This window comes from Enhydra lutris, unplaced genomic scaffold, assembly GCF_002288905.1.
Source record: "Enhydra lutris kenyoni isolate GAN:26980312 unplaced genomic scaffold, ASM228890v2 scaffoldscaffold6, whole genome shotgun sequence".
NCBI classification, from domain to species: Eukaryota; Metazoa; Chordata; class Mammalia; order Carnivora; family Mustelidae; genus Enhydra; species Enhydra lutris.
This window is the reverse complement of record NW_019154090.1, coordinates 22,198,222-22,213,911: the sequence shown is the minus strand read 5'-3', so window position 1 is coordinate 22,213,911 and position 15,690 is coordinate 22,198,222. Positions and strand designations below refer to the sequence as shown.

General features: G+C 47.9%; 1 protein-coding gene and 1 pseudogene across 1 annotated transcript in view; both read right to left on the bottom strand.

The window, feature by feature from the left end:
- Positions 1-15,690, bottom strand: part of LOC111141586 (Src like adaptor 2) — a 30,593-nt gene that overhangs the window by 7,004 nt on the left and 7,899 nt on the right. Inside the window, exons 3-5 of the mRNA XM_022494252.1 lie at positions 15,538-15,637; positions 15,078-15,164; positions 13,221-13,324 (exon numbers count right to left, since the gene is read on the bottom strand). Of these exons, the coding sequence (XP_022349960.1) occupies positions 13,221-13,324; positions 15,078-15,164; positions 15,538-15,637 (291 nt within the window). The remainder of the gene's footprint in view (positions 1-13,220; positions 13,325-15,077; positions 15,165-15,537; positions 15,638-15,690) is intronic.
- LOC111141587 lies at positions 6,286-7,490 on the bottom strand (annotated as a pseudogene).

Genomic DNA, 15,690 nt, shown 5'->3' with positions numbered 1-15,690 from the left:
AGGTCATGATCCCGGGGTCCTGGGATCGAGCCCCGCATCGGGCTCTCTGCTCAGTAGGGAGCCTGCTTCCTCCTCTCTCTCTGCCTGCCTCTCTGCCTATTGTGATCTCTGTCTGTCAAATAAATAAATAAAAAATCTTTAAAAAAAAAAAAAAAAAAGATTTATTTATTTTAGGGGCACCTGGGTGGCTTAGTAGTTTACTGTCTGCCTTTGGCTCAGGTCATATTCCCAGGGTCCTGGGATCGAGCCCCACATCAGGCTCCATGCTCAGCAGGAAGCCTGCTTTCTTCCTCTCCCACTCCCTCTGCTTGTGTTCCCTCCCTCACTGTGTCTCTGTCAAATAAATAAACAAAATCTTTAAACAAAAAAAAAAGATTTATTTATTTTAGAGAGGGAGGCAGGAGGGGCAGAGGGAGAGGAAGAATCTCAAGCAAACTCCCGGATGAGCGTGAAGCACAACGTGGGACTCGATCTCATGACACTCACATCATGACCTGAGCTGAAACCAAGGGTCAAATGCTCAACCAACAGCCACCTAGGCATCCCTGGGCACCCCTTTTATTAACAGTCACTTTTTAAGAAATATATATATTTTCAGGGGCACCTGGGTGGCTCAGTCGTTAAGTATCGGCCTTTGGCTCAGGTTGTGGTTCCAGGGTCCTGGGATCGAGCCCCGAATTGGGTTCCTTGCTCAGCAGGAAGCCTGCTTCTCCCTCTCCCACCACCCCCTGCTTGTGTTCCCCCTCTTGCTGTCTCTCTCTCTCTCTCTGTCAAATAAATAAATATTTTAAAAAGAGTTTATGTAAAATTGGTGTTTTTGTCTTCTTCAAATTTTTTTTAAAGATTTTATTTACTTGAGAAAGCACAAGTGGGGGAGGAGGGGCAGAGGGAGAGGGAGAAGCAGACTCCCTGCTGAGCAGGGAGCCCAGTGTGGGACTTGATCCCAGGACCCTGGGATCATGACCTGAGCCAAAGGCAGACACTTAACCAACAGAGTCACCCCGAAACCCCTCATTAAATGTTTGATAGAACTAACTAGCAAAGCAATCTGGACCCAGGGTCTTCTTTGCAGGAAGTTTTAAAATTATGAATTCTATTTAGGTAATAGATATAGGGCTATTCAAATTTCTATTTTTTATATCAGTTTTGGTGATTTCTGTCTTTTAAGGAATTTGTCCATTTCATCCAAGTTGTAGAATTTACTGGAATAAAGTTGCTCATCATATGCCCTTATTATTCATTTAATGTGTGTAGGATCTATAGTGATGTCCCTCTTCATTCCTTATATTGGTAATTTATTGTTTATTTCTTAATCAGTTTTGTTTAGCCACCCAGGCATCCCAAGATTTATCATTTTTTTGAAGTAATCTCTATGCCCAACGGGGGGCTTGAATTCATGGCCCTGAGATCAAGAGTCACATGCTCTACAAACTGAGCCAGCCAAGCAGCCATGAGGTTTATCAATTTTATCAATCTTTTGGGATAATTGACTTTTCTCTATTGGTTTTTTTTTTAAGATTTTATTTATTTATTTGACAGAGATTGAAAGATCATAAGCAAGGAGAGCGGTAGGCAGGAGAGAGAGAAGCAGACTTCCTGCAGAGCAGAGAGCCCAATGCAGGGCTTGATCCCAGCACTTGGATCATGACGCAAGCCAAAGGCAGATGCCCAACCAACTGAGCCACCCAGGCGCCCCTATTGTTTTTTTTTTTTTATTTCATTTACTTTTGCTTTAATCTTTATTTCATCCCTTCCATCTAAATTTATTTTTCTCTTTCTAGCTTTTCTTTTTTAAGATTTTATTTATTTGTGACAGAGAGAGATGGTGAGAGAGGGAACACAAGCACGGGGGAGCTGGAGAGGGAGGAACAGGCTCCCCACTGAGCTGGGAGCCTAATACAGGGCTCGATCCCAGGCTGCTGGGATCATGACCTAAGCCGGAGGCAGACACCTAAGGACTAAGCCACCCAGATGGCCCTCTTTCTAGCTTCTTTTTTTTTTTTTTAAAGATTTTATTTATTTATTTGACAGACAGAGATCACAAGTATGCAGAGAGGCAGGCAGAGAGAGGAGGAAGCAGGCTCCCCGCCGAGGAGAGAGCCCGATTCAGGGCTTGATCCCAGGACCCTGAGATCATGACCTGAGCCGAAGGCAGAGGCTTTAACCCACTGAGCCACCCAGGCGCCCCTCTTTCTAGCTTCTTAAGGTAGAAACTTTATTTTATAAAGTTTCTTTTCTTCTTTCTTTCTTTTCTTGAAATGTAAGCATTTAAAGCTACAAATGGGGCCTCCTGGCTGGCTCAGTCAGTAGTCCACATAACTCTCAATCGAGTTCAAACTCCACATTGGTCATAGAGATTACTTTAAAAAAATAAATAAGTAAAGCTACAAATGTAACTTTATTGATTTAGTTGAGCTCACACATTTTTGTATTTTCATTTTTTTTTCAACTATTTCTTTTTTTTTTTAAAGATTTTATTTATTTATTTGACACAGAGAGAGATCACAAGTAGGCAGAGAGGCCACAAGTAGGCAGAGAGGCAGGCAGAGAGAGAAGGGGAAGCAGGCTCCCTGCTGAGCAGAGAGGCCGATGTGGGGCTCGATCCCAGGACCCTGAGACCATGACCTGAGCCGAAGGCAGAGGCTTTAACCCACTGAGCCACCGAGGAACCCCTGTATTTTCATTTTTTAACTAAAAATATTTTCTAAAGGGACTACTGGGGCCCCTTAGACATTCTCTAACAATGGGAACATGCTCAGTAGGGAGTCTGCTTCTCCCTCTCCCTCAGCCGCTCTCCTTGCTTATGCTCTCTCACTCTCTCTCTGTCAAATAAATAAAAAATATTTTAAAAGATTTTATTTATTTATTTGACAGAGAGAGTACAAACAGGAGGAGCAACAAGAAGAGGGAGAGGCAAGCTCCCCACTGAGCAGGGCACCGGACGCAGGGCTCGATCCCAGAACCTTGGGACCATGACCCGAGCAGAAGGCAGATGCTTAACGGACTGAGCCACCCAGGTGCCCCCAAATAAATAAAATCATAAAAAGAAAAAAGGAACATCAAAAAAAAGGAGGGAGGGCACCTGGGTGGCTCAGTGGGTTGAGCCTCTGCCTTTGGCTCGGGTCATGATCCCAGTGTCCTGGGATTGAGCCCCACATCGGGCTCTCTGCTCGGCGGGGAGCCTGCTTCCCTTCCTCTCTCTCTGCCTGCCTCTCTGCCTACTTGTGATCTCTGTCTGTCAAATAAATAAATAAAAGCTTGGAAAAAAAAGGAACATCAATGTAATTCACTATATAAATAAAGGAGGAAAAACCATGATCACCTGAAGAAATGTAGAAAAATCATTTGACAAAATTCAATACTCATCCTGATAAAAAACAACAACCACAAAACTACAAATAGAAGGTGGAATAGTTTCCTACTGCTGCTATAACAAATTACCACAAATTCAGTGTCTCAAAATAACATGAATCTATTATCTTATCATTCTGGAGATCATAAAACTGAAATGGATTTCACTGAACTAAAATCAAGGTATCAGCAAGCTTGTGTTTCTTCTGTGAGCCCTAGAGGATAATCCATTTTTTGCTTTTCCAATTCCTAGAAGCCACCTACATCCCTTAGCTCATGGCCCTTTCTCCATCTTTAAAGCCAACAGCATAACATTCATCTCAATTTCTCTTTCAAACACTGATCTTCCTGCCTCTCTCTTATAAAGACCCTTGGGATTTCATTGGGCTTATCTGAATAATCCATGACAATCCCCCCATCTCAGAATCCTCAACTTAGTCACATCTACAAACTCCCTTTTACAATGAAAGGTAATATATTCACCAGTTCCAGAGATTAGGACCAAGACATCTTGGGGTTGGGGGGCTATTATTCTGCCTACCACAGAAGACTACTTTCAACCTGACATAGAGTATCTGTGAAACATCTATAGTTAATATCTAATATAGTTAATAATATCATACTTAATAAGAAAGACTGAATTTTTCCTCCCAACGTTGGGAACAAAGAACAAGAATATTCTAACCACTTTATTCATTGTACTAGAGGTCCTAGTCAGTACAATAAGGCAAGAAAAAGAGATTAAAGGCATATAGGTTGGAAAATAAGCAAATTGTATTTACAGATAATGTGATTACATATGTAGAAAATCCTAAGTAATCTCTAAAAACCTACTAGGATTAATAAGTGAATTTAGCAAGGCTACAGTATATAAAATCAATATACATTGGGAAGTTTGGAGTAGGATTCCTGCTTCCTTTTCCTTGTTCTCTCCCTGACTCTGATGGCTCCTTGACTTTTTTACCTTTAAGAAGAATCTCTACTTGGGTGCCTGGGTAGCTCAGACAGTAGTAAAGTATACGAGTTTTGATCTCAGGGTTGTGAGTTTGACCCCCACGTTAGGTATAGAGATTACTTAAAATCTTAATTAAAAAAAGTCTCGGGGTGCCTGGGTGGCTCAGTGGGTTAAGCCTCTGCCTTCAGCTTAGGTCATGATCCCAGGGTCTTGGGATCAAGCCCCACATCGGGGTCTCTGCTCAGCGGGGAGCCTGCTTCCTCCTTTCTCTGCCTGCCTCTCTGCCTACTTGTGATCTCTGTCTGTCAAATAAATAAATAAAATCTTCAAAAAAAAAAAAGTCTCGGGGCGCCTGGGTGGCTCAGCCGGTTAAGCCTCTGCCTTCGGCTCAGGTCACAATTCCAGGGTTCTGGGATCAAGCCCCACATCAGGCTCTCTGCTCAGCAGGGAGCCTGCTTCCTCCTCTCTCTCTGCCTGTCTCTCTGCCTACTTGTGATCTGTCTGTTAAATAAATAAAATCTTTAAAAAAAAAAAAGTCTCTTCTAGCTGAGCTGTGGCTCTGAAATAGCTCTGTGATTGGGAAAGAGCTAATGTATTTGAAAATAAGCCCTGAAGGCCAACCAAGCCAGCTGAACTAAGTGACTAAGTCCTCATATCCCCTGCGTGGTTCTGCAGCCACCCCATGCTGCTCACTGTCTCCACAGTTGCTGAAACTGGGAAGGGTACCACACTGAGTATCTAGCTGGTAGGCTCAGGGATAACAAGCTCCATGAACCCCATGTGGGGTTGACAACCCCACTGTGGAGACAGGTCACCTACCAATGCCATCTGTGACCAGCCTTGGGCTGGTATCCCGAGTTCCTTCTCACTGCTCCATCCAGTCCCAAATACCTCTGCTCTCTCCCAGTGCCAGGACATCTCCACTTTAACTCAGACTCCCTGGGTTCAAATCCCACAAACAACCACATGTTAGAACACCCCTGTTGCCCCAAGCTTACTATCTGTGTCTCTAGGCACATTATTTGACTTCTCAGATCTGTTTCTTCATCTGTAAGGGGAGATAACAATTCTCACCATGTCACCAGATCAGCTCAAGGATTCAAGTGGTGAAGCAAGGGAAAGCATTTAGGAACGTCTGGCATGCAGCAAGCACCCAATAACCTGTATCAGGCCTATAGTCCTTTGCTCACACTGTTCCTTTCGTAGGGAAGACCCTTCCGCCTGAGTAACCACCAGTCTTCCCTTCACAACTCAGTTCTGCTCAACCTCCTTCTAGAAGACCTTCCCTGCAGGAGAGAAGGTCCAGCTCTAAGCTTGCCCAGGCAGCAGTGCTTCTGTGGCACCAAGAGTCTTGCTCTGCCATCGCCTGTCCCTCAGCCCTATCCCTCACCCCAGAACACACATAACCAACCGTGAGCCTCCTGAAGGATGGTTCTGATGTATCCTTCCTCCATCTGCCCATCTCAGAAAACAGCAGTGCTGTGCATCTATTACTAAGCTCTAATCCTGGAGTCAGGCTCACAGCTTCCCTTTTCTCCCACCTCACATACCGCCTGACAGCAAACCCTACTGGCTATATTCAGAATATATCCAGAATCCGACCACTCTCACTCGGCAGAACCTACAACAACGTCCCAAGTGGCTTCCCGTTTCCTCCTCATCACCCCAACCCCAAATCCTCTCTTTGAAGCAGTGGAGGGATCAGTTCAGGTCACTCCCCTGCTGAGAGCCAAAGTCCCCACCCCGACCTGACTCCCAACGACCTCGGATTGCTGACTCCCAGCACACCTGTCCCTGCTGAGGATGCATCTACTGCAGGCCTTTGTACACTTGCACATGTCCCGTATGTCCCGTGACCCTGCTCCTCTTAGGCAGCTTTTTTTTTTTTTTTTTTTGCCTCCAATTCCATTTTAATTTTTTTTTCTTTTTATGTCTTTCCTTAAATATACAGTCCATCACCTTGGCTCAGTGCATGTCACCAAAAATTCTCCAGGGATTTCATGGTTTGGACCTCGGTGGCGTGGCTGGCCCAGGACTATCCATACAGGGAGGCCTGCACCTCTGACAGTCGGTTACAGCTCGGTGTGCTCATCCTCTGTGCTTTGTGGTACATATCTGTATCACCGAAGTAGCGGGCCCGGTATAGCAAGACTTCCTTCTGCTGCTTCTCCTTCCAGCAGTTGTTTCGGAGGTTGGCGATATAATCGTCTTCCATGTTCCATTCAACTGTTTTGAGGCTGGAGCCTGTGTACTCCTTAGAGAAGGTGTCTGCCACGTAGTAGACGACATTCAGGTGGTCAGTGACTCGCCTGTGGACGTGGCCCACCGACGGCCTTGGGCTCAGGCTGTATGGGGGGCTGGAGACCATGAGCTGGCTGAGAGCTGACACGAGGATCAGGATGAGGGTAGGCATCAGTTGAACAAACACCCCTAGCCTGCCGTCACCCTGGTTCTTCCTGCGGTCCTGCCTTTGTTGGTAGGTATAGCGCATGCGGCCGTTGCTGTAGACGTGGACATTACTAGACGGGAAGCCACTGCCAAAGAACATGTTGAAGAGGTCCTCGGGGGAGATGTCAGCCTCAAAGCCACGGTAGAAGTCCCCATGCCCATGGCCATGCCAGGCTGCCTGGCTCTTGTCGTCACCGAACTGGTCATACTGCTTCCTTTTCTCTGGGTTACTAAGTACCGCATATGCTGTGCCAATGGCTTTGAAAGCTTCAGTGGCACCCGGTGCGTGGTTCTTGTCTGGGTGGAACTTGAGGGCCAGCTTGCGGTAGGCCTTCTTTAGGTCCTCATCGGAGGCCCCTCTGCTCACCCCCAGGATCTCATAGTAATCTTTACACTTCTTGACCCTTTTCACTGCTGCTACTTGCTCTGCTGTGTAGCCTTTGGTGCTCTCTCCTCCTCCAGCTTCTCCGTTGGCCGAGGGGGCATCGGCCCCACCTGGTTTCCTGTGGGTCGTGTCTGTGGGCTGGGGATGGTCACCGGCAGACTGCAGTTTCTGGTTGAGGGACTCGATCAGGGCGCAAACTCGCGGCGTCGGGTACAGCCGCTGAGCCTTCTCCAGGAAGCGGAGCGCCCGGTCGGGCTGGTTGCTCTGGATGGCCTTAAGGGCGATGCTAATACAGCGCTCGGCTTCATCCTTGTTGGATTCCATGGCAGAACCAGAGCGTGGAACCAGGGAGGGGGAGCCTTAGGCAGCTTTCTTGTTTCCATGTGGCACTTACCATGATCAGACACGTCCTTATTTATGTGTTTGCTGTCCATTTTGCCAATTGGTTTGTGGACAAGGATTTTGCTTTTTATATCATTGAATCCCCACTGCTTACAACAATAGTAGGCACAGAGTCACCACACAAGAGCCATTTGTTGAATGAATGAATGAATGAATGAATGAATGAATCTCTGGGATAAATGCCAGACAGAGCCGTGATTACAAGCAGTTTGGAGGAGTGTTTTACTATTTGCATGCCTCCCCCATCTGTGAACACGTAGTACTGGGGAAAAGTCTTCCCCAGCTCTTCATCCTCTCCCCTCCCCCATTGTCTTTTCATGCACTCATTCCCTCATTCATTATTCAGTATACATCCCTTGAGCACTGGCTACGTGCCCTGCACAAGGCCCGACAGACATAATTAGATCTTTGTACTCTGGGAAGGAAGTGCTGTCCTGCCCGTACTTCCCACACTGGAATTTTCCTTTACGGTCCCCATTTCAAATATTTAGCTCTTGTGCTCTTAAACCACATACCCCAGTTTTTTTGGTTTTGTTTTTTCTTTTAAGAACTAAGTTTACAGTAGCTACAAAAGTGGTCTGAGAGCAAAGGGTGGCAAATAGCCTGGGGAAATAACATTGAAATGGGTCATGAAGGGTGAGTATGAGTTCAAGTGGAAGAATGGAGGATACGTCTTTCCAGGATTGAGGGAGGAGCGTGTGCAAGGATGCAGCTGTGGAAAGAAGAAGTTGGTTATTCACAGAATGTTCTGGTGGGCAGTGAGCCAGAAGAGAGGCTGCGGGAAGGAATGGTAGGAGCTGTGGCTGGGTACAGGGGTTGGAGGGAGACACACTGGGGAAAAGGCATGGAAGGTACAATATCTTGGATTCCAGAAAGTTCCAGCTCCATAGCCTATGTCACATCTTAGCCTGCAGGGACCTCTGGGGCGAGGCACCATGTTTCCCCTGGTGTTCTAATGATGATACCAGGAGGTGGGGTGGGGTCCACAGTGGTATGAAGGATTGGATTAGAAGCTGTATGTGGGAGATGGGCCTAGCAGGACCCTCCTGACCTTCCTCTGCTAAGGCCTCTGAGAAGCTGATAGCCTTGGACCTTCCACTGTCTGCGTCCTGAGGACAAGAGCCATGACTTAGCAGGCCTGACTCAGAAGAAATGCTCAACAAGTGCTTCCAAGATGACAGAATGGACAGAAGTGAACCCCCCCCCATGGTGGGAAGCATGGCTTGATCATCAGTTTTCCTTAAAGCACCCACCAAAGAAGAGAGACGCAGTAGGACAGCGGGGAGGTGAGGGGGTAATGCTGTGGAGGACTTGGCCTTGCTGCTGACCTTTGGAGCAATTCTATGACCTCCACAAAGTCGTCAGTGTCCCTTCACAGACCAAGGTTTGGGGTCTGATACAGACTCTGCCATGACTTCCCCCAGGTTTAGGACATAAATAGGTATGCCAGAGGGACCCTAGGGAAGATAGAGAGGTCTTCCCCTCCCTGGCAACTCTGAGTAGGGTTCTTGGGAGCTCACAGGCCCCAGGCCTTCCTCCTCAGTCTACACACAGACTCAAACTCCCCAGCAGAATTCCCTTCCCAGAGGTATATTTGGACATCGGTGAAAAGAAAAGGTGATTCTGATACCATTCACTCAATCACTAATTAATTAGTATTACATATAACAAGGTGCATTATGTAACTGTAAAAAAAAAATTGTCTCTTACTACTTAATTCTGGTTTCCCTAGAATGGAACTGTGTTTTCAAACATAAAAGAACATAAGAACCATCCAGAGACCTTGTGAAGGAAGCAGATTTCTGACCTCTGAGCCCAGTAAATAGTCATATTTGAAGGGACCCAAGAATCTTTCCCTGACAATTCTGAGTCTGAGAACTAGTTTGAGAACTAGTGTTCTATGATGTTACCCAGGTCCCATAGAGCTGCAGTGCCAAACATTTTTTTTTTTTTTTTTAATGTAGGTTCCACAACCAGCATGGAGTCCAACACTAGGCTTGAACTCATGACCCTGAGATCAAGACCCGAGCTGAGATCAAGAGTCAGATGCCTAACAAACTAAGCCACCCAGGCGCCACCAAACTTTTTTTGGCTACAAACCACAGTATGAAATTTTACACTGCGACCTAGGACACACTTAAAATTACCTAAGTCATGTGCACCCGGCTGATTCAGTCAGTTAAGTGCCCCACTCTTGATTTTGGCTCAGGTCATGATCTCAGCGTCGTGGATCAAGACCTGCGTTGGACTCTGTGCTGAGTGGGAAGTCTGAGGATTCTCTCTCTCCCTCTGCCCCTCCCCACTCTGGTACACACTCTCACTCGATCTGTAAAATAAATAATCTTTAAAAATAATTAGGGGCACCTGGGTGGCTCAGTCAGTTAAGCATCTGACTCTTGGTTTCTGTTCAGGTCATGATCTCAGGGTTGTGAGATTGAACCGCTTGTTGTGCTTTGCTTGAGATTCTTTCCCTCCCCCTCTGCACCTCCCCCTGCTCATGCTCTTTCTCTAAAATACACAAAATCTTAAAAAAAAAAACACAAAACCTCATTGTTAAAATAAATACAATCTTTTAAAAATTACCTAAAACAAAAATAGGATGAAACAATATTCTTCCCAACCCCAGTAATGCACCTGGAATGTTCTGCGCTTCAAACGCTCCCTGGTCCAGATCCACTAAATGAAGGGGTCGCAACCCTGGCTGCATATCAGAATCACCAAGGGAACTTTTATATCTTCTAGGGCCAAGCTCACAGCCCTGACCAATTAAATCGGAAACTCAGGGGTGCCTGGGTGGCTCAGTCAGTTAAGTATCTGACTCTTATTTTTTTTTTTAAAGATTTTATTTATTCATTTGACAGAGAGAGTACAAGCAGGGGAAGGGGAGAGGGAGAAGCTGAACAAGGAACTCCCTGCTGAACAAGGAGAATGATGCGGGACTGTATCCCAGGACCCCGGGACCATGACCTGAACCAAAGGCAGATGCCCAACCGAATAAGCCACCCACGCGGCCCAAGCATCTGACTCTTGGTCTTGGCTCAGGTCTTGATCTTGATCTGGGTTGTGGATTAGAGCCCCATGAGGATTGTGGGTTCAAGCCCCAGAAACTCTGGGAGTTGGGTGCAGGCATTAGTAATTTATAAAGCTCCCCAGATGATTCCAACTTGAAGCCAAGGTCTAGATGGGCATTTTTTTTTTTTAAAGTAATCTCTGCCCAACATGGCACTCAAACTCACAACCACAAAATCAGGAGTCACATGCTCTACCAACTGAGCCACCCAGATGCCCCCAGATCAGTGGTTCTTAAAGTGTGGTCCCCACGGCAGCAGCAGCATAAGCTGCAAACTTGTTTGAAACGTAAATTCTCAGGCCCTGCCCAAGACCCACCAAATAAGAAATCTGGGTGTGTGGCCAGTTCTTTGTTTTAAGCCCTCTGGGTGATTCTGATGGCCACCCGGATTTGAGACCCACTGCTCTATAACCACTGAACCAAACTGATGCGGGTTTTAACCTGCAGCTTGACAAATACTGTCCTAAAAGAAGACTCAGATGAGAGATTAGAAGTTAGTACTGGGGAAGCTATTTCCTTTCCTGCAGAACTGACAAATCTCTTCCTTTTGTGATAATGAGAGCTGCATTCTGATCGACCCCCTTTTGGGGTTGGCTATGGGGAAGCTCAGAGTCAAATCTATTCTTAATCCCAGCAATCATGTGTATGTTTATGGATCTTTAATTTTTTAAAAAAGATTTTACTTATTTGTGGGGTGTTGTGTGGCTCAGTCATTAAGCATCTGTCTTTGTCTCAGGTCATGATCCCAGGGTCCTGGGATCAAGCCCCGCATCGGGCTCCCTGTCCGGTGGGGAGCCTGCTTCTCCCTCTCCCCCTCCTCCTGCTTGTGTTCTCTCTCTTGCTGTGTCTCTGTCAAATAAATACATAAAATCTTTAAGAAAGTGAAAAAGCTGGGACGCCTGGGTGGCTCAGTTGGTTAAGCCTCTGCCTTCGGCTCAGGTCATGATCCCAGCATCCTGGGATAGAGTCCCACATCGGGCTTCCCGCTCAGCGGGAGCCTGCTTCTCCGTCTGTCTCTGCCTGCCACTCTGCCTGTGCTCACTCTGATAAATAAATAAATAAAATCTTAAAAAAAAAGATAAAAAAGCTTTTACTTATTTCTTTGACAGAGAGAGAGAGCGCACATGCACATGTGTGAGCACAAGCAGGTGGAGGGGCAGAGGAAGAGGGAGAAACAGACTCACAGCTGATCAGGGAGCCCAGTGCTGGGCTTTGGGATCATGACCTGAGCTGAAGGCAGATGCTTAACCGACTGAGCCACCCATGTGCCCCTGTTTATGGATATTTAAAGATCGTTTTCTGCTTTCTCCTTTATTTCCCAGCCAGCTCCTCTTGTATATGCGCCTTCTTAGGAAGGGGCAGTAAGTTTTGGTCACTATGTGGTTGTGGCTGAACGAGACCAAAGAAGAGGGGGTATGGGGCAGTTGAGCACAGAGCACTTCCTGTGGCTTCTCAAGCTCCCTGGGGCCTGGTTTGCAGCACCCCTGCCCCAGTCAGCTCCACTGCTGCGGTTTCCTGTTTGTAGCCTGCACTCAGGCCAGCCCCCAGGCCCAGCCAGCCTTTGGGTGTAGGGGGGAAGGTAATGCTGTCTGTAAAGTAGCAGGAGAGGCTGGGGAGAGGTCAACCCAGCGAGCTTCTGAAAGAAGAGGAGGAGAGGCAAAGATGTGCTGGAGGGGGCCCCGGGAGGGAGACCGAGAGCAAAGGACCCTGACAACCCACCATGGTTGGTTCAATTCGGGCAAGCACAAAAGACCTGTCCTCATTCCTGAGTATCTCCCAGCTAGTCTACCACTGAGTTTGCAATTCCACCATTATTGTGATATGTGGGCCTTTCTTGGGTATCGGAAGTGAAGAGGACCCCAGCTGGGTTTGAATCCCAGCTTCATTGCTGTATTTACCCTGGCAAATAATTTCTCCTCCCTAAGCCTCAGTTTCCTCATCTGTAAAATGGGGACAGTGGAACTACAATCCTCACAGGGTTGTTTGAAGACACTTAAAGGGCCCACCATAAAAATCAGCATCACCACTTGTGTAACGTCCTTCTCTGTCCCACCGTAAGGGTCTCAGGGCAGCAGCTCAGAGGGAGGCAGGGGCATCAGAGACAGACTCTATTAGCTTTGTGTTTGGTTTGCGAAAGTCCTGTACCCGAAGTGGGAGAAGGCACATAGGAATGTGCAATGTGACATGTCCCTACCCCTCTTCAGGCCTTTGTTTCCCCATCTTACCCATCTATACAGTAGAAAGATCAAGAGCTGACTGAGTTTTCTGGCTGGTGACCCAGGGAGGGCATAGAGACCTCGTGAACTTGACAACTTTTTGCCAAGTTGTGTTTTGGGGAGGGAGGAATCATTGCTGGTCAGGGCAGGGAAATCCTGTGACCATATTCTATTACAAGACCCAGTTACTAAAGTGTAGGCTGAGCCTGGATCCCCACGGTGGACCATTCACACCCACTTTTAAGAAATGGGCTTTCGTGGCAGCATCATGGTGGTCAACGAAACTGCCTGACTCCAAGACCAGGTACTCCAGCCCTTCATGTTTGACCTCCTGCCTATACCACCAAGCTATCTCTTGGCATTCAAGGACAAGCCAGGGCTGAGCTTACCCACCTCTCCTGGTCTGGCTCTCCCGGATGAGGAAGGCGCCTCCAGAGTTTCCAGGCAGCAACAGCAGTTCCTCAGCTTTCTCCCGGCTCAGGCCCTCATACAGCCACCTGCAGGAGGGACAGAGAGAGGTCAGCTTGGGCGTGGGTGGGCCAAGACTCTGCTCAAACCCCTCTTCCCTCTCTGGGCCTCAGAATTCCACTTGTACTTTGGTCTCTAAGGGCCCCCCAGCTTTGTGTTGGTCCCGGCTCCAGAGGCTGCAGAGGACAAACTCATGGGGTGAGCCCCGGCCTTTTCTGCCTGGAGACCTCATTCCCAAGTGGTCAGGAGGGCGGGAGAAGGTGGGATGATCGCAGACTCCTATCACTGCCCAGCTCCTCTACTACCCCTATGCTAGCCAACTCTCCTTTCCAAGAATTGCCTATGTGTATGTGTTTAATTTTAGTAAATATTTTCTTTGAACATTTTAAAATTTAACTTTGCAGCCAGAAGGCATGCGGGTGAACATGTATTCATTCATTACCAATGAAATGTAACTCCCACTGGAGCTTTTTTGTGGGTAGAAATGTTGGAACTAGAATGCTCAAGACCATCTAAAGTCTTGGAAAAAATCATGCAACATATCGATCACCATATGTGCCTCCCAAAGCACAGACCTTCGTGACCTACTCCTCAGGGCCTCTTTTACTGCTGGATTGTTGAGTCCTCTGGCCCCCTATTTTCTTTTGTCCTTTCACTTATTCCTCTACCTATATGTCCATGAAGGACTTGACTGCAATGGAAAGTTCAGGGTGGTTTTACAGGAATTTTTTACTTACTAGTCCAACAGCCTTCTAATGTCCCCAGAGTCATGTCCTGTAGTCCCCAGGAAAACCTAGAGAAGCCAACTCTATGGAAATGGCTGTCTCCCTGTCATCCTGTGAAATTCCACAGTCAAAGCTAGAGTCAGGGTTGAGTTCATTCCAAGGAGATAAACCAGAGAAGCTGTGACCCATTTGGTGCCAGCAGCAAACTTAGCCTAGTTTTATAGTAAATAAAACAAGTCATTCATAGGACTTACAAACACGGAGGAAACAGACGGAGTGGCAAGGGAAGGGGATTTTGGAGGTGGCCAGTGTCTCCTTGGCTGCAACTTTAGTGCCGCACTGAGGATGCAAAAGCTCTGACCAGTGGGGCCAGGCGAGCAGGAATCACACGGGGGCCAATGACCTCCACGTGAGTGGATTCTGTGAGGTGTCCACATGTCTTGGGAGGCCTGCGCTACTTTCATCAGAGCCAGACATCTGGCAAGCCTCAGAAAAGGAAGGCCATCCAGTGCCACAGCAGTACTTTCTCTCAGAACAGAAGAGAGGCCATCACAGCACATACAGAGTACCCGCCTGACTCCGTGTTATGCAGGTTGATCCCACTAAAAGACAGGCCCCTTCCTTTCTCTCTCGTGACATAGAATTTGCTCTGAAGTTGGTTTCTTTTGTCACTCACTGGTGGCAAGCGATGGCATCCCCCATGTCCTGCCTCCGGTGAGGCCCCTCTTAGAAAGGCAGACTTGCCAAGATACGAGGCGCCACCCCTTCATTTTCTTGCCTCAGGACATTTAGGACACATATGCAGAAGCTCCCTTTCAGAATTCTCCCCCAATGAACTCCCAGCCACCCTCCAAAGCCCAGAGGACGTCTCTATGGGGCCTTCCTGAGGCCCCTCCTCCGGGGTCCCGAGTCTTGCAGGCTCTTCTTGAGGGCAGGGCCTGGGCCTGATTCTCCCATCCCCAGTTTTGCTCAGTGCAGGACTGGCCATAAAGAACCACACTTGTGGGAAGAGAAAGTAGGAAGTTCCGCTAAGGCAGGGCGTGGGGTGTGAACTCACCTGTGGGAGATTTTGGCCACGAGACTGTTGGGAATGCTGTATTCTGTGCCTGAAGCGTCTGATACCACCGTCCACCAGTCTCCATCTCTGGAGAGAGAATAGAGAGGGGAACTGCTCATTTAGGATTCCTGAGGACCTGCCAGGCTGGCTCCTGCAGCTGGCCGTCTGTCCCACCTATGTTTCCCAGGTCTCCTTGCACAGGCCAGTGCTGCTACCTCCTGGGCAGGAAACAGCAGGATTCCGGGTGCCCCCTGCAAGGCCCTGCCCACCACCCACAGCTCCCCCCTACAGGTGTGTCAGGCTTCCTAGATCCCGCCATTAGGGCCAAGTGTGAGCTCAGTGCCAAAGGCCATGCTCTTTTCTCCTGGAGGGAGGGGCCCCGTCTCCCGTGAGGGCATCTTCAGGTGCCAGGGGAAGGAAGCAGAGCGCCCCACCCTTCCCCCACTGGGACAGGACTTACTCAGAGATGATGGTCAGTGGATCCCCCAGGCTCAGTGACAGCTCCGTGTGCTCGCCTACCGGGAAGGTGCCCAGGGCCACAGCTGTGGCCCTGCTTCTCTCTGGATGGAGGGACAGAGGTGGTCATTTTCTTGACCAGTCCCCTCTCCATGTG